Source organism: Epargyreus clarus, unplaced genomic scaffold, assembly GCF_041222505.1.
Source record: "Epargyreus clarus isolate Ecla_fem2 unplaced genomic scaffold, WU_Ecla_fem_2.2 ptg000023l, whole genome shotgun sequence".
Taxonomy (NCBI): Eukaryota; Metazoa; Arthropoda; class Insecta; order Lepidoptera; family Hesperiidae; genus Epargyreus; species Epargyreus clarus.
In genome coordinates, this window is record NW_027332230.1 from 13,437,156 (window position 1) to 13,456,055 (window position 18,900).

The window sequence follows — 18,900 nt, forward strand, 5'->3', positions numbered from 1 at the left end:
TTAATATAAAAAAAAATCCCGAGAAGCGTTAGCGTTACATACGTGATCCGGCCGGCGCTGGTGTTAATGCCAACCACATCCCAAGAGGGAGGGTTTCGCTCTCATTGGTATCCTACATGAGATGAGCATGCAGAACTCACACATATGTCATGCCTTTAAGACTGGAATTGGATCCCCCGAATGCGCCTTCTTGTACTCATGGCATGGGGAAAGGATGGATTTTGGCAAAGCAGCGTTACGGTGTTCTTATCTGGAGAGACATGTCGTCCTCCCTGGCCCTCTTCGCCGCCTTCTTTGCTAGCACCAGAGCTTCGTAGTAGGATGGAACTGGTAAGAACTTCGGTCGGGAGCTAGAGGTCGGCCCCCAATGCAGAGTTTACACACTCCACGCAGGCATGTTGTGTATAATACTAGGCCTTCTATCGAGACAGTCGTCGCAGTTTACCACTTACCTTATCTTGAATACTCCAACCAAAACATAAAATAGCACAAAACAAAGTGAGATGAATAGTTTTTTCGAACATTTCTAAGCCCTTGTTGGGTTATTTAAATCGATCTTATAAATAATTTTGTTGAATTAGTAGATGTTGTAGGTTTGAATGTTTCTAAACAAATAATAATACTATTGTCGATTATGCCTTATATATTTATACCTGACTATATTCGTCATAAATTTAAATCTACAGGGAGGAAAAAATGTAATTTTTACTAAATTGAATTATTTTGCAACTTAATGTATATCATTTGCACAATGTAAACAGATTAGGGTAATTAAATACAAATGGCATAAAAGTAAAAAAGTATAAATGGCAGTTAAGTAGATGGATATATTATACAGTAAGTTTTTAACATGATGAGAAATATAGGAAAATAATTCTAAGTCATAGTAGGTTTTTATGAAGTTGACCGACCAACGAACACACAGTTTGTAGATGAGTGGATAATGTGGACATCAGTAACAACTTAAAAAATAGTATTAAAGTCGTACTTGAGATCAACTACAGATTCGTTGCTTTCCAGAGAACTAGTGAAAAAAGTGTAAGAATCAAAGAATTGGTCGTGTTCGGAGATATGTGATTTTGAATCACATATCTCCGAACACGACAATAGCAACTTATTCTCTATTAAATATTGGTTCCATAAACATTGTAACTTAGGCTTTCTTAGCGGAGGCGGCGATTGCGGAGGTTAACGGAAGCGGAGGTGAAATTGTAAGTGGAAAAAAATATCGATGTAAAAAACGTTTATTCGAAATAAGTACATACACATTACACTTTCTTGAGCAAACTAAGAATCATTAGTCTATACTAATCATAAAAAAAAAATTAACAAAAAAATAAAACCGACTCTAGGAGTCGGTTTTATTTTTTACTTTGTAGTGACATAGGTGTCACTACAAAGTAAAAAATAATTCAAATAAATGTTGGTTTAGTACATAGTTCTGAAGTCGGCGCTCTATATATTTCGTTGGATAACGGCGTAAACAGTGTGTCCAGTATGAGCGCCGACTTCAAAAATATAAGATAATATAGAAGTCAGTTTTATTTTTTTGCTAAAAATTTTTTTTCAACCTTTTTAGTGATGACATATTAAAATCTATATCAATATAATATAAGTTTCCTGGGATCATTTCGATTTGAGATATTCATATCGGTTTATCTGAAAATAATAAGTTCTTCCCTGTGAAAAAATAAGTTATTTACGTCCTTATTTCGTAAATCAAAAATATCCCTTTCAACCCAACTCTCCTCTATATTATGTATTTTTCCCTAAAAACTGTTTTAATCGCTGGGATTTGAATATGTGTTGCTTAGACTTATTATCATTTAATGCATAATTTTATCTTCAAAACGAATTAATTAAAATTTATGTGTATATTTCTAGGTAATTATGCATAATGTCCCCTTTATGAAAACTGATTACAGTCATTTGTATTTTGATTAAAAATCTGATGAATAAGTAATGGGTACATCACATGGTTGCATCTTAGAGTATGACGGTAGTGTTTCTGGAACCCCATCTAGTTGTGATTATTAGGTATAGTCTACGGCAAACTACTAGTCCGCTCCGAATATAGAAACGAGTCGCGTCGCAATAGCAAATTGTAGATGTTAGCGGGACGAAGATAGTGCGGGACCCCCCCCCCCGGCACTCATCTGCGGCGCGCTCTCGCTCACGGGTACATATAGTTGCGTGCGCAACAACTTCAGAGCAGAATATAAAAGTTTGGCGCGGACTATACGTTGTTACTAAAAATGGAATCCACCTCCAATGTATATCGGGCTCATATGCAATATCAAGAATCAACAGGTTAAATTGCAAAGTGGCAACAACAATCAACATATTGCAGCAAGAAAGTTACGCAGGCGATTCTGCTGTGCTATAAATATTAGCGAGATTTCAATTTAAATTACCACTCAATTCAACAGTAGTGACACCATGAAAGATCTTGAGACAGTACAAGAACTTGGCACATGAGAACGAGTGTATTTGTATATTTGTATATTTATATAATATACACTTTTACAAATAATCAATTTCATTGTAAAAAAAATAGATTATGAGGCGTGCACTTTTGGATTTTCCAAACTTTTTTGTTTTATTGTCGAACAAATATATAAAATTATTTTGATATTAACAGATCCCTCACCTTAGCTGTTTAAATGTGATATTGATTATTAAATGTATTTATTGCTTACATATATTCATTAAACCTGTTATAACTGTTACTGTTAGTATGGTGCAAGTGATATTCCATAATATTCTTCTATTTATTGTATATAAAAATATAACTATATTTCATACAAAAATCAAAGGCCAGTAGTGTAATTACAAAAATAATTAAAAAAAATTAAAATATATAAGAAAACTTTCCATGGATACGTTGAAGCACCATGGTGTTTCAGAAGTTTCTGTTTTATAGAGCATTGATACGGGTGTCTCCTGATAGACTTTCATTTATATTATGGGATTTGTAGACGAGCATGCAGTCCATCCGATGGGAAGTGGCCACTGCCGGCCATGGACATCTTTAATCAACCCAAAATAGGATTAGACATTCCTACCTAAAGTCGGCCATAGTTGCGCCGCTATCCCTGAGGACTAAGTTGGAATGCCTCGGAAAAGTATGACTCCCTTACCACGCCCTCCAAACCAGGACACAGCAGCGCTTATCACTATTTTTATTAGGCAGAAAAATGGTGCCGCCGGAGTCGAATCACCAAGGGTTCTACCGCCTTCAAATATAATTTAAGTTGAACCCATACGACGCTACCAGTTATGCAGCCAATTATATTTGTTTTACATAAACTTGAATTTATTATTACGGTTTGCACAAACTTCTGAATTTTTCATATTTTCGAAGTCGCTTAATCTTCTTAGAAACTGATGTCCAGATCGTGATCAACATATTGCTGGTGTATTATAGTTCTAAAATTCATATATTTAATTTTAAAGTTGTAATAAAATAATTAATTATTTATTTAATTCGAATATAATACAATTATTATGAAATATACTTAAACTAAATTTAAAACAAATATAAATAAAAATATTTACAGTAATCAAAAAAATAACTAAAACTATAATAAATAAAATAAATGAGCCAGATCGCTGCCCCGCGGTAGTGTACCCAAGACACTAGCAGCATTACCTCGCTGTATTGCCAAACTTATTTGTTGACCGAGGTAAGTTCCAGCTCTTGGGTCACCAGAGGTCTCAATCAAGCGCGAAGACAATTCATTATAAAATTGCTTCGCTTCTGGTCCCCACGGTCCCATCGTCTCAACTGCGAAGGGCACAAATATGTAATTCTGTGAAATAGCAGCATATTTGTGCCGCTTCACAGCCTCCGCAGATTCGGCCGCCGCACCAGCACGCATCGAGGTCGCCCGAATATGAGACGGTGCCATGGTGTCAACACATGTACCATCCCATACCAAGGACCTCCCCTGTTTCCAGGGAACGAGTGTCAAACCATCTGGCCGCTTGCCATCATCACGCACTATACCGTTCGGCTCCAAGGTAGCCGGTACGTTGATGGTGACAAGAGCCCGACGGATGACATCGTTGATGCATGCGTGGCGCGACATACGGCCGGCACTGCGTTGACACGACAGACCGTGATGACCAGATTGATCGACACCTTCTCCGCAGACACAACGATGTGGCTCATTGATTTTTAAGCCAAGACGCAGGCACAAACATAGGGACAGAGTGGAATTATCCAAAAGAGTCCCTATGTGGCTTGATGGAAGAGCCTGTAGCCAGTAACCGGACTCTCGTTCAGATACTGCTAAAAGACGAGCCCGCTCTGTAATTTCATCTGAAGTATTTAAAAGTAATTCATATGTTAATTTACAGAGAGGCTCGTCCCATAATTTTTGAACATTTAATAGTTTTGGAAAATTTTGGTTTGGGCAGGCCATTACCCAAGCAGATTTGGCTTCACTCATGTACGCAACGTCGCAGTTCATTAGGGATTTTGATAATATTTTCGAAACGAGGTCTTGCGTACTATGAGTCGAAGACAAAAATGCTGGTAGGGAAACACTAGAAATTTTACGTACTCCCAAACCTCCGTACCTAATAGGTAATGAGGCTTGGGTCCAAGCGCGGTCCGAAATTTGGCAATTAAATAAGGTTGATAATGTTTTATGGATGATGGAGTCAATTTCATTTAAAATGTTAATATACCTAAAAAAGGGACTGCATCTAAGAAAATAAAGAAATTTTGGAGCAAAAAGACAGTTCCGAATAATAAATAATGCCATATGGGAATTTATATTAAATAATCTGTCTGAAACATTATTAAATTTTTTAATTTGATTTTGAGTAAATGAATTAATGGAATCTTCAAACACAGGTGCACCGAGTAGGTGAAGAGAGTTCTTATCCAGATTCTTTATGTTAGGAGCCAAAACGTTAAACTTATCAAGGATTTTGTTTTTTTCTTCTGGTGATTTATCAGAATTTATAAATAATTCACACTTCGAAAAATTTAGGTCAAGACCAATTTCTTTCAGATTGGTAATTAAATATTCTAAATCATTTAGGACTGAACTCACTTCACCACCCAGAGTACCATCATCCAAATACCATATGTTTAATTTAGAATTTAACTGTGATATGATAGGATGAATAGCTAGGCTAAACATGGCCGGCCCAAGGGGATCACCCTGCTGGCAACCGACGGAAGACAAAATGGAATGATTTCGATACATTAATTTTGATGGGGAACTATAACATTGCCAAATATATTTGTAAATAGATGGAACATTATTTTTAATTTCTTGTAGCAGGGTTCCCCTATTAACCGAATTAAAAGCATTTTTTACGTCAAGCTTCAATAACACTTCCCCTCCGTTATTTTGTAAAAAGGTCCGTGTTGCGTGGACCGCAGCCTCACAGCCACCCTTGCTTCCAAAGCCGAGTTGTATTGGTACACATTTTTCATTTATCGTATGGGCTATACACTTACAGCAAACTTTGGAAGCAAGGCGACGAATAGTGCAGCCCACAGCAATAGGTCTAATACCGCCACCTTTTTTTTGCAATGCACAAATATTTGCACCATATAAGGTGGCAGTAATGTTATTGTTAATTTTCCCTTCTAGCATAAAGTTAATTAGACGAGTAATGTCCTCCAGTAAGGCTCTGCCAGCCTCGCCTGATGAACCACATGTTAGGTCTTTTATGTGTTGTGGTGAGAGACCATCTAAACCTCCAGCAGAGCCATTTCTGAAGGACATTATCGCTGATAAAACTTCTTTTGAATTGACTTGTAGAGAGTTGTCATTAGCTAGTGGTGGATCCGGAAGTTGAAGTGTTAATGGAGCTGACGGATGTTTTTCCCTAAGCGCCAAAATAGTATCTTGAGAGTCCGGAGCGATGGTGTCATTCGAAAAAAGTAAAGCTGAGGCACCTTTTATATCGCCATCGTTCACTTTATTTTCAATTTTCCTATATATGTTCCTGAAAGAAAAATTTTGTTTTGATAAAATATCGAAAGATGTAGGGCTATTACAATTTGATTTTATAATTTTGGTCAGAGATTTACTACCATCTTTTTTAGCATGTAATTTGAAATATGCGAAAGTTAATAAATGCTCCCAGCTTTCAATTGAATTTTGTGAAATAACATTCCGAATGGTGTGAGAAAGACTAGTAGCAACAGTAACACGAGCACCCCTGGGTATTCGTTTTACCACTGCTACGTTATTCTTAAAAAAACTTAATGTATCTGAAAATGATTTACTAGATGAGATAGGACAAGAATTTGGAATAGATGGTGGGTGCTGGGGAGTCGAACAATCATCTCGACGAGACACATCTCTATGTATCTTACCGATATGTATGTTCAACCCCCTGGTACCTTTGAAAAAACGTGGCTGGGAGCATAAATTACACTGAACTAAGACAACATTGCTGGTCTGGCTACATGTACCTGCGCTTGGTATGTGACCTGCAAGCATCAACAACTTTTAAGCTATAGAATGTACAAAAACAATGAAATATTACTCTAAAAATATAAACACGGAAAATATCACTTCACTGAAAAATATATAAACAATCAAAGACATTAGTTTGACAATGTTTGTTGCAAATTATTTCTTGAGTTGCTAGGATGTATGTCATAATTTTAATTCTTTATTATATCAAAGAGCATCATCATTCTTCCCATTGTATCGTCTTGTAGTTATGTATATATTTTAAGACCTTCTTTACTGCGATTTGGTTATTGAAAGATCACAATAACGTTTTATTTATTGTTTATTATTTTATAAATTACTGATCCAACTGACAGTAATACTGTCAATATGTATTTCTTCGATTGCACAAGATTAATTATTAGTTAATGTTTTTGCCTTCATTCATCACCATTCTCAATTTCTGAAGTATGTTTTACATATTTATATAGCTAATAAATGTGGAAAATTTACCATAAAACTGATTTAGGTATTGTGTTTTGTAACATACACGAAACAAAAAAACTTTTATGACGTAAGTACTTTAAAAGAAAAATATGGTTACATTTTATTACACCATTAATTAACGACATATTTTATATAGTCGGCGCCAAACTTCTAGTCCGCTCTGAAGTTGTTGCGTGCTGGTTGAGTTATAATTACACGCCGTAATGCACACTAACGCGTCTGTGTACTCGTGGGCGAGAACGGGCGGACGGGTGCCGGGAGGGTCCCACGCTGTCTATTTTACGTCTTTTTTTTTTTAATGAAACGATTTTAACCATTAGGATTTAAGTACGTGTTACTTAGGCTCATTATTTGTTTATTCATAATTTTATATTTATAATTAATTCACTATAATTTAATTTATGGGCATATTTGGGTAGGCAATTTTGCATATTGTTGTTTTTGTGAAAATTTATTTTCATCAAAAATCAACTCTATGATGGATGTACAGTTTTATACATCACAACGTCTTATAGATATTGCGTTTAATCTTACCAAGGAGTTTTTACATATTAAACAAACGAGCAATTTTCCATGTGCTAGTTGCTGATATTCGATATCTAACGGGCTAGATTGCCATGTTGCGAGAACACGCAACATATTGCATCAAGAATGTTTCACAGGCTATATTGCTGTGGTATAAATGATAGCAAGATTTGCAGTTAGATCAATTTTATAACTATTTTATAGTTTGATTTTTCCTGCAATAATTATGTTTCTGAAAATCCATATAATCTATTTAACTGTATCCTGGTGTAAGGTAAATAGGCGGATCAATATAATATATATTTTTATTGTCGAGTAAATAGAACAAAGCTTTTATTATGAAACAAGGGACCCACTACTTATAGTTCCTTTTTTAAGCTGGTTGATTGTGATACATAATATATTAAAATAATTCTAATATTTCTTGTGCTACGTTTAAATTTAATAACTCTGTTACAATAATAGTTTTTTTTAGAAATACGTGGCAAGTGATATTCCAAAATAATCCTGTATTTGTTACATATAAATATTTTTTTTCAACTGCGGCTATCGATTGTGTAAATAAAAATTAATAAATTATTAAAAAGTGTAAAAAAAGTCTTCATGAATACAAATCTCCACCGCGTAAAGAGTTTCCAAGTGGTTTTCTAAAGTAATCTTATTGCATTTTTTGAGTGTATTCTCGTAGACTTCTTGTGTTCCGTTTATTACTTGAAATTTTGCCATTTTTTCTATAATAAAGTGTCCATCTTTGTCCGTAAACCCAGAGTTGTAGCAGACACAGTGTAGACATTTCTTAACACTTTCATCGTTGGATTGCGGCCCCACGCTTATTATTTCTTGCATAGTAAGAGCAGGAACTTTAAATTCCTTAGAACACATATCCACATGTTTATCTAATCCGTGGATAATTGAGGGCTGGCAATAGACTTGGATCTGAAATTTTAAGTTATTATATTTCTTTTCTGCACGTTAGCGTTAATGCCGCTTATGCTTAAAAATACACATATTTATCGTTGACGCTAAAATCATACCACTTACTACATACATTTTATTCTTCTCTTGCACTAACTCTAATACAGTATTCGAAAGTCGCTAGATATTATTTCTATTATTAGTATATATCAGTGAATAGCTATGATGTTTTGTAATATGGTTAATAATTCCCAATAATTAATTAGCGCATTTCATTACCTCAGGATTAAGTTGGAATACATATATTAGCGTCTCTTATTAATAGGTTTATTACCATCAAAAACGTAGAAGAGGTTAACACTATTGTTATACCTACTGGAATAGGTGGCGGTGTTACATATGGAGTAAAATTACGATGAGTTTAACCAATTTTTAAACAGGTATAGTCCGCGCCAAACTTCAAGTCCGCTCTGAAGTTAATGCGCGCAAGGGTCAGTCACACAGCCAATGCGGTTCAACACAACCACAAGCATATACTACGTAGCAACGTAAGGGCACACTAACGCGGCTATGTACCTGTGGGCTAGACCGGGCAGAGGACGGATGTCGGGGGAGGGGGGACCCGCGTTGTCTTCGTCGCGCTAATAATTATCTTCAATGTGCTATTGCGAAGCGACTCGTTTCTATATTCAGAGCGAAATAGCAGTTTGGCGCGGACTATACTAATGAACAAACAAATAAACCACTTTCTTACTACGTAAACCCTTACCTTATCCTGGATACTCCAATCAAAACATAGAGAAACGCATATTAATGTAATATAAATGAATTTATTAGAAATTATTGAAATTACTAAATCTTTCATTTTCTATGAGTTTCTTTTGATAGAGATGTTCAAAATCACCGTACAGTAACTGTAATAGTGATGAATGAGCATAAATATTTACTTGGTAGTCCTTATATACAAGCATTACTTCCTCATATAATGATATTTATCTTGATAATTTCGTCTACAAGTATTTTAGGCGTCAATTATATTTAGGCAAAAATCATGAATGTATATGGAATTATATTAATGAGAAAAATATGCTAATATTTATACATCTACAATTAAAGACGGGTATTTCAAATAGCAAAGTTTGCGCATGACTTTTGCATCACCATTGTACTGTTTCTTCTTTTTTAGCACACAAATACGAAATTCTCCTGATAGACTTTCAATATGATGACTATGAAATTGAACAAAGATGATGCTTCCAAGTATGTATCCAATCTCTCGTTTTACATAAACATAAATTAATTATTAGAATTTTTGAAAAATTTTATATCACACATGATACAAAAATATTTTCTGATGAAGGCAATTTAAAATAAAACCATGATTACTACCTACTTCATTTTTATTACACCAACAATTAACGCTAATTAGAACCAACTATGTAAATTACTTGTCAATTTAGGCGGTGAAATGGATGGCATCATGGACACAATCAGCCTCCGCGTAAGCCGTATCAATGTTGTCTCCCAATGAAATTTTATTGCATTCGTTGATGGTGTTCGTGATAGCTTCTGGGGTTCCTTCTTTGATTTCTAAACCTATGAATTTGGCTGCAACGAATTTTGAATTGTTATCAATGTAGCCAGTATTAAGTGCAACGCAATGGAAAAATTCCTTGTTAGCTCTTTCGTCGCTCAGGGTCTTGTCAATGATTTTTCTCAAGTTGGCAGCGGGTACTCCAGTTTGTTGGGAACAAATTTCAGCTTGCTCTCGTAATTCCTTAACAGCGGGGCCCATTATGTGTAAATGCATCTGTAATGAAAAAAATAAGGTTAAGCTTAAAATTATTAACTTAATGATATAATAGGTAAAGTATGGAAATATAATAGGAAAAGTTGTTGACATATAATTATGTGTCGAAATATTGGCATCATTTCATACATAGACAATGGAAGATGGTGATGTGATTGAATCTGTAGAGATTGTGAAATATTGCACATATTTATGTGCTTTGCTAAAAAAGATTATTTCGTTATAACGATATGAGGATTTTTTCCACGACTGCAAAGCAAAGGCTAGAATGTAGGCTTAAGTAGAATAGAATAGAATAGAATAGAATACTCTTTATTGCACACTTACAGTAGAATTTAACAGTAGTAATTAAGGTAAAAAGTAAAAACAGTATGCAATAGGCGGCCTTATCGCTAAGCAGCGATCTCTTCCAGACAACCTATGCATGGGAAAGAGAAAAGGACAAATAAGGAAAGTAGGATAGGGTGTGCGAAGTTAGAGGTGGAGCAGACTACAAGGAATAGAATTACAGTAAACAATAATAACAAAGATGTAGGAATCCGATAATAAATGAAGGACAAGAAAACAAAAAAGACAAAAGCACATCAGATAAAATAGCAATAATAATAGACCAAATAAAATATATAATAATAATAATAATTGAAAAAAGAAAAGGAGTAAAACTAAAATGTGGAAATGACGAGAGCAAGGGATGAAAAAAAAAAAACAAGATTTATAAATAATGTTTCCTCAGTTGATTTTTAAATTCGTCAAGCGATTTAGCGCGGCGTATGGACAAAGGTAATTTATTCCACAGGCAAACAGGCAAACAGCAACAGAGGAAAAGGAGTTTTTGTAGAAGGACGTAGTATGAGTGGGAGTTCGGAGAGAGAGAGAGTTCGGAGAGATGATTTTTTTAAATCTTTTAAATCTTTACTATAGGCAGTATAAATTCTAAAATGTACTGTTTGATTAGTCATGTCTCTCATGTCACATTTACGAATATCTAATAGCTACGACCTCAGCTCTAAACCCTTCTCATTTTAGAGGAACGTGCCCAGCCCAGTTGCGTGCTATATGTATGACTGTGGGTTAATAATGATATAAAGGATCATGTAAAAGGGCTATTTTTAAGCACATTCTTGATGCAACTGTATAGCAACTAGGTTACTCAGCTAGAATAACCGCCGCAATTTTGGTATAATCCGATGACATTGCACAGTTTTCTACATGCGTTCAATGTCTTGCGGGCTAGATTATTCTATTGTGTAATAATATGCGATACATTTGCTGTATCGCGTGCAATATCGCTCGTATAATATAGTTATTAGAAAATTTATAGCAAGATTGCGTTAGGGAAGTTATTCCATTAATGTTTAATATTCCATTGAATAAGAGGCATGAATAGGAAAATAATAAAATGAAATTATTAAAATTATTAAATTTGAAATTCTGTATTATTTTAGTGTTTTGAGACTTACCTTGTCCTGGGTACTCCATTCGAAGCACAAAACAACACACAGCAATGTGATATAAGCAATGTTATTGATGTTAACAAAGGCCCTCATTGTTCCTTAGTTTATTTTAATATTTCTAATATTATGTTGATGCTATGGAACACCACCTGTGTATAGTCAAAATTGTATGAATCTACGCCTTTTATACATACGTTGATTATCAATTACATTCAAATGAAAATTATTGCATAATTAATTTTTTGAAGAGAAAAATAAATGCATTTAGTAGAATTATAGGTAATTAAATCTTTTAATTATTCTAGAATGAGTTTTCATGAAACATTGAAATTATTAAAATGTCAGAATTATTAAAATTTAATGTTATTTCCCCGCAGCGAACCTCATATTTAGCAAAATTTTTATATTATATTGAATCTATTAACAATTATGAGAACTCAACTTCACAATAAACATAGCATCTTAAAATACATCCATTACTGATTCAATTGCGATAAATCCGAGGGAACAGAGTGCATTACTTTCACGACGCGGAAGAATGCATTATTGAAAAATGCTTTAGCCAGACGCAGAAAACTTTAAACGTGGCGGATTCAACTGTCTTTAGAATTCAAAGCTCTCCTTTCCGATGGAATACTTCCATACTCCTCCTTTCTTCATGTCTGTGCAACTATAGTTATTATGACATAAAATTACTGTAGGTACCTATAATATAGATGTTAAAGGGCCGGCCACATAATTCGGAGGACCGATAATCGATAGGGACGAAAAGCTTTCGAGTGTTGACCACGTTTAGGCAAAATGAGCACAGGTTGCCACCGACAAGGTGAACCGACGCCCTGAAGAAGAAGAAGATGGGAAACCGCTGGATTCAAAGGGACGGGACCGGTTGGATGGCACCAGCAGTGGATCTTAAAAGGCTTAGAGATGGATGCAGTGGCGGACTAACGTCGTCGGAAGCCCGGGGCGGAAAGTTTAATGGAGACAACAGAGAAAAAAATTATTTGATTTTACCAAATTACAATTGTGTCATAGACATATTCGCCGAAAACTACGTATGATTCCAGTGATCTTTTCTTTTTCGCTAATTTATACACATTTTACATATTGCTGGTTCTGACTACTTTTTAGCAAGTGTATTTGGAGGCCCCCCAGGATTGGGAGAATTAATCCGCTAGAGGATGGATGGATACATGTTAATTAATAGAATTTGTGTAGCGCATTTGATTATGAGCTAATCCTTTTTTAGTAAGGGTTTACTGCAGTCCATGGACGGGAGGAATAAGTCCTAGTCATGAAGGTACGACAAACATACGTTAGTACTTGTGAACATTAATTTGAAACACCACGTTTGTATCAATTCTTATTCTTGTTTTGGTATGAACGTTATGATAAGCACGCTGATCAGACCAAAACAAAGTGCTTAACACAGTTGTTATAACGCAAAAAAATGCTACGGTGGTGAGATTATGTCGAATCGCGAAGAATTGTACCAGTTTTTATTCTGAGCTAGATCCATGTCCAATATATTGGAATAGTAATGGATTTATCGTGGTACTGTCTAAAGCTTTAAAAAGGGTAGATAGAACTGTCTTAAGAATGTAGAATTCTTCGTTCTAACGGTATTCCGTTCCTCGCACACTTCCAGCACTTGATTTCTTTGCCTTGACGTGAAATTAATCTATATGTTACAGCTATAAGTAACTTTAGAAATTGTTTTATCAGTATATCACCATTACATAACCCTTGCTCAGATATATTCTAAGGCAGAAATAGGCGTTACGGTGATGTCCCTGCAGTCGAACCACATAAGGTTCTATTATGTTATGGATGTAGTAAAATTAAAAATACTACTCGTCTCTTTATTGAGTAGCTCAGTAACGTCATTCGACCTACATTCATGACAGGATTTCCAAGCGATTCATTATAGTAGACTATGGCGAACGAAATTTAAATAAAATATATAGAAAGCAACGTTTGAAGAAGTAGCCGTAAGGACAAAAACGCCCACTTATTGGCGCGTTCCCTCTAATGACGTCATTAACTCTAGGAGCTCGACGTGGTCACGTCTGACTCTAAGCTCTGACCACGTCTCAAGACACTTTAGGCGGATTATTTTGGTTTACGAAATTGTTTATTGTTTGTATCTTCCTACCTGTCAGTGTCAATTTTCTAATAAAAATATTAAAAAAAAATACAAATCTATTTGAAATTTTAATAAGGATTACACGTTCGCTTAACGTGCAATATTTTGAAGATAATTACTGTGTAAATTATAACTTTTCCACATAATAAAATAATAATAATAATAAAACTTTTATTACGCCATTAATTTTATCTTTCAATTCATTAATAATCCGCATTTCCATATGCAAGCAAAAACTAATTTATAGCATACTAGCGGACCCGGCAAACGTTCTGTTGCCATATAAATAAAAAATGTTAATGGTGAACAACCCTTATCACTTAGGGGTATGAAAAATAGATAGTAGCCGATTCTCAGAACTACTGAATATGCATATAAAATTTTGTGAAAATCGGTAAAGCTGTTTCGGAGGAGTACAGTAACTAACATTGTGACACGAGAATTTTATATATAAGATTATATTTAGGTATTTTGCGTTCAAGTTGTGTGAGATACGATTCGTTGATAAATTTGGCTTTCGGCACAAGTCGAGGATTTTTGGGCTTGTCGTCTAATCCGGCCATTAGTCACGTTCCACCTGGCAGCTCCATTCCAGCACCCGAGTCTCAAGCGATGACAAATGTCGTCAGAACAATGCAGATATACTTATTTTTATTGCTCTTAAACTTAAGACGATTTAGCCGACGATGTATTGGCTACTCCTCTGGTGTTGCAAATGTCCATATGCGACGGTGACTGCTTTCATAAAATAGCCCGTCTGCCTTATTGTTAGGTATACAAGTAAATAAGATTTCTTGGTAACACTTGGAAGGCATCAATAAAAGGAAAAAAAGGAACAAGAGAAAAAACATTTGTATAAGACGATGCAATTTAGTCGTGAGGGATAGAAACGCAGCTATGGACTGTGGTTAACTTTAGATAGTACTCTTATTCTATTTGAGGCTGATTACAGATTTCCATAGGCAGCAGTCGACACTTACATTTAGGTGGAAAACATGTTTTATTTCCTTTGCTACTTTTGTATTGTATGAAAACAAACAAAGAATCATTTTACGAGAATAACGCGGAAAATGCGTGAGAACGCCTTAGAAAATCAGTGGTCACGTAAATATCCGCCTTGTCCCAGAGTCATTTATCAACTCCTCGTAACATGAAGAAATAGGGTTGCAAGGTTAAATGTGACGAAATACAGTATAACAAAGAAATTAATAGTCAACAATCACTCACAATATATTGTACAGTTATAAGCCAGTTACATACATATGATAGCTATTTAGAGAAATCTTAGATATGATATACAGGGTGAATTTTTAAAACGGGCCTTCAGGGCCAAATCCGAAACTATTAGGATTAGCGAAAAATGCTGAAAGGAGTTACGAGGCCGATTTTGATAAAAACTAAAACTGCATCATTACTTTTTTAAAATAACTTTTTCCCTAGCTGGGAATCGAACGAGTTCATTTTGAAAAAAAATACACCCTCTATATTATTCCACTATCTGATAGTGTTGCTTATAAGGATCAAAATCTGGGAAGTAATGTTATGTGACAAATGAAAGGAAAAGGAGAATTTTGAAGAAAATACATATTTTTCCATACATTGCCATACTAATCCTTAAGGATTATACATAACAAATGATTTATGTGTAATACTTTAGAAACATACGTAAGTCATACCATTGAAGAATTTGTTGGTTAATCAACTAATTATTCGATGTTATAACCGTGACATACGGCTTAGTATGAGAAAGTAATAGTTTGGCAAGTAAATTACCGCCGTTTTTAGGATTTATTTTTTAATAAAAATAGATAAGTGATTAAATAGTAAATTGTTATTGTTTGTTGTTTATAACTACGTTTCAACAGTAAATATAATTTACATTTAGTAAATACAATTTAATTCTTGGATTTCCAACGTGAGAGGCCGCAAAATCGTAAAATCATACCACTGCGCTATTACTTTTTTTTTATTTATTCTTAAAAAAATAATCATAATAGTAATGATATTTAGTTTTATTCTTCGCTTTTGCTAGCGAAATTGCACAGAAGCATTTAATTGACGATAAAAACTAATTAGATTGACTTTAAATCTAATTAGTTTTGGGGCTATTATCATTAGTCTCTTCAATGTTGATATTAATCATTGGACAATCAAAACAAAAAAATAAAATAAAAACGAAAACGTGAAAAATACGGAAACATTTAACAATAATTTATATAGCGTTAATGAAATATTTCATAATATGGTATGGTAATATACTTGAATAGCATTTTTTTCCTTTTTACATCTTTTTTAGTTTTTTCTTTATTTATTTCTTTCTAACTTTCTTAACGATACTCCTTAGACTACAATTTTACTGTTTTCTTCGTAGTAAAAGCTTATGATTGTATAGTAAAAATCTAGAAAACGCCAAGCTTGGACTGTACAGTGTGGAACTTCACGGAATTTTCTTCCATCACATCACCCATAAGAAAGGAATTATATATATTTTTTTAATTGAGTGACATATTGTGATCCAAAGTAAGATATGTATTTATATTCTCAGTATCATTGTTGTATCGAATCGTTACTAGCCTTAAATTTAGTGTCCTTGTTATTGTAATACTTCAAAAAAAAACGACCTGAGCAATATATTTCCCAAGGGTGCTAATGCTTACAGGCTTGTATGTAACGTATTGTAATTGAATGTCTGTTACCAAAATACGAGCGTAATTATGTACCTACAAGTTTATAAGTGACTAGCTAACCCGGCAAAGTTAGTACCGCCACAAAATCTATTTATCAAATATATTTCATATAAAATATAGCCTATGTTACTCGTGGATTCTGTAACTTTCGAATGGTGATAGAGTTTTTAAAATCGACCCAGTAGTTTTTGAGCCTATTTATTACAAACAAACAAACAAAGTTTTCCTCTTTATATATATATTAGTGTAGATTATTTTTTAAAAATCGTTTTTTTATGTAATATTTTAAAATCAAAGGTGCCTTGCGTGCCTAGAATTCGAACCACCTACCCCCGATAAAAAGGCAGAGTTTTTACTACTCGGCTATCAATGCTGCTATGTGAAACATTTACCTATCATTAATCTTTTTCGATAAGGCATACACCATATACGCTATGATCCAACGATCCAACAAGCATAGTACAATTTGGTGAAATAAAATATACTGAATAGTTCATGTAAAATAACTCTTAGTATTCTTAAGTCACCCAAGAGTACAGTAAGCGCTAAATAAGAGACATTGAGAGTTCGCGGAGGACGTGTAAGTGTTGTAGAATGTTTAATGAATTGCCACCATGTTGCACAGATGGCAGCACGAGTGCATTGTTACTGTAATCTACATACTTTAGTTTCTTAGTTAACTTTTAATATTTACACCATTTATATTCGGCGAATCTAAAACAGTGTAGAAGATTACCTACTTAGGAATAGTTTTGGTAAAATGCAAAAAGTGGTTAATAACAAAATTAATAGCAAAATTAAATTCAAACATTGTTAGAACTAATTATACAAATAAAAACTTTATTATTCATAAAACTAAAATGAAACTAAATTTTATATAAGTTGAAGAAAAACAAAGTGTGAAATTGTTTCCTTCGAGAGTTCTAACTAGGCTGTTTGCGCTACTATTTGTTGTGTGGCCCAATTTGTACTTTAGCCAAAAATACTTGATTTTTTTCTTAAATTCGTTTTAAACATTCGTTATTCTAGAAATTTGATTATTTCTAGAACTTGCTAAAAGTAAAAAAAAACTTGCTAAAGGTAAAACCTCTTAGTTATATCCCAATTTATTTGGATACCAATATTCCTACACTTAGTGACAAACATTTTTTGTGGTGAAGAAAGATATTATGAGGAAACCTGAGAGTTTTTAAAAAAGTTCTCCAGGATGTGCGAAGTCTATCAATACTCACTTGGCCAGCGAGTTTGGCTATGACCTTAAGCACTCTCAATATGAGAGAAGATCCGTATCTGGCAATGGAAGAATAATGGGATGAGGAGCTTTTTCTATATTTATGGAACACAGGTTACTTTCGAACAAGTGGTCCAATGACTGAAGAAGACAGCAGGGAAACGATAGATAGATAGATTAGAAGGCACAGGACTGCCTAGAGGAGTTTCATATATAGGGGATGTCCAGCAATGCCCCTTAAAATGATGGATAGATGAATGAAACATTATTGTTTGGTCTTAAGTGTAAGTAACATATCAACATTGAATGAATTAATCATTTATAATGCTTAGAAGCGAAAACGTAATTATTAATAGAAAAAAGTAAAAATAAAAAGCCGCATGCTACATACATTACACTTTCTACGCAAGACAACATTATTATAAATTATATTATTAAGTTGAATAGCCCTAAGTAAAATTGTTATAGAACATATAGAGACATTTTGTTATAATATTATATGTAACTTTTTTGATAAAAGTTAGTTTGGACAAGTAAAAAAAGAAAGTCAGGGAAGTACGTTTTAAAATTGTTTTTCTAGACAACATGCCGGCTACGATAGACTTGTTTGTATAAAAATCAACGGAGCCTCGCAAACATCTTTTATACATAAGAGAAACCGCGCATCTGTGCAATAGGAATTTTTATACTAATGACTCTTATTGTATAAAGGAAAGTAAGCTTTATGAATTAGGTTCTAATAAAAAATATTATAAATTTTAATTTTAGAATTCTTTGTTATATTTCTAAAATGTTGGTTTGTTTGTGTAAACACCACCGCTATATCTATTTCTGCATAATAATAGCATTGGTAAGCGATACGTTGTTCTGGTTTGAAGGGTGTGGTAAGGACACATACTTATCCGAACATACAGTTTGCTCAGCGGTAGCGACGTATCTATGGCTAACATCAGACTCTACTCTTACCTTGGCCTTATTACAGATTTCTATGGGCGGCAATGGTCACTTACTATTATGTGGATTGCATGCTACTTTTGAACTCGATTAACTTACTAGCTAACGTATAAGAACTTCAGTCTTATATGGGGTTAAATAGTGATTATATGTGGTAATAACAGACGTGGAAGTAGGTTAGCATTGTTTACTTAGTTACCATCAGGTGGAGTTCAGGCTTCTCTAATTGCAGTGGTACTTATT

At 34.1% G+C, this 18,900-nt stretch overlaps 2 protein-coding genes across 2 annotated transcripts; both read right to left on the reverse strand.

The window, feature by feature from the left end:
- Positions 1 to 3,534: 3,534 nt before the first annotated feature.
- Positions 3,535 to 8,342, reverse strand: LOC140751768 (uncharacterized). Its single transcript, XM_073085809.1, has 3 exons — positions 8,224 to 8,342; positions 5,353 to 5,973; positions 3,535 to 4,695 (listed from the first exon to the last, which is right to left on the reverse strand). The coding sequence occupies exons 1-3, from the start codon at positions 8,340 to 8,342 to the stop codon at positions 3,582 to 3,584; spliced, it is 1,854 nt and encodes a 617-aa protein (XP_072941910.1). The 3' UTR covers positions 3,535 to 3,581.
- A 1,462-nt stretch (positions 8,343 to 9,804) lies between these two features.
- LOC140751547 (uncharacterized) lies at positions 9,805 to 11,774 on the reverse strand. The gene is made up of 2 exons (XM_073085457.1): positions 11,646 to 11,774; positions 9,805 to 10,185 (listed from the first exon to the last, which is right to left on the reverse strand). The coding sequence occupies exons 1-2, from the start codon at positions 11,730 to 11,732 to the stop codon at positions 9,832 to 9,834; spliced, it is 441 nt and encodes a 146-aa protein (XP_072941558.1). The 5' UTR covers positions 11,733 to 11,774; the 3' UTR covers positions 9,805 to 9,831.
- Positions 11,775 to 18,900: the final 7,126 nt, after the last annotated feature.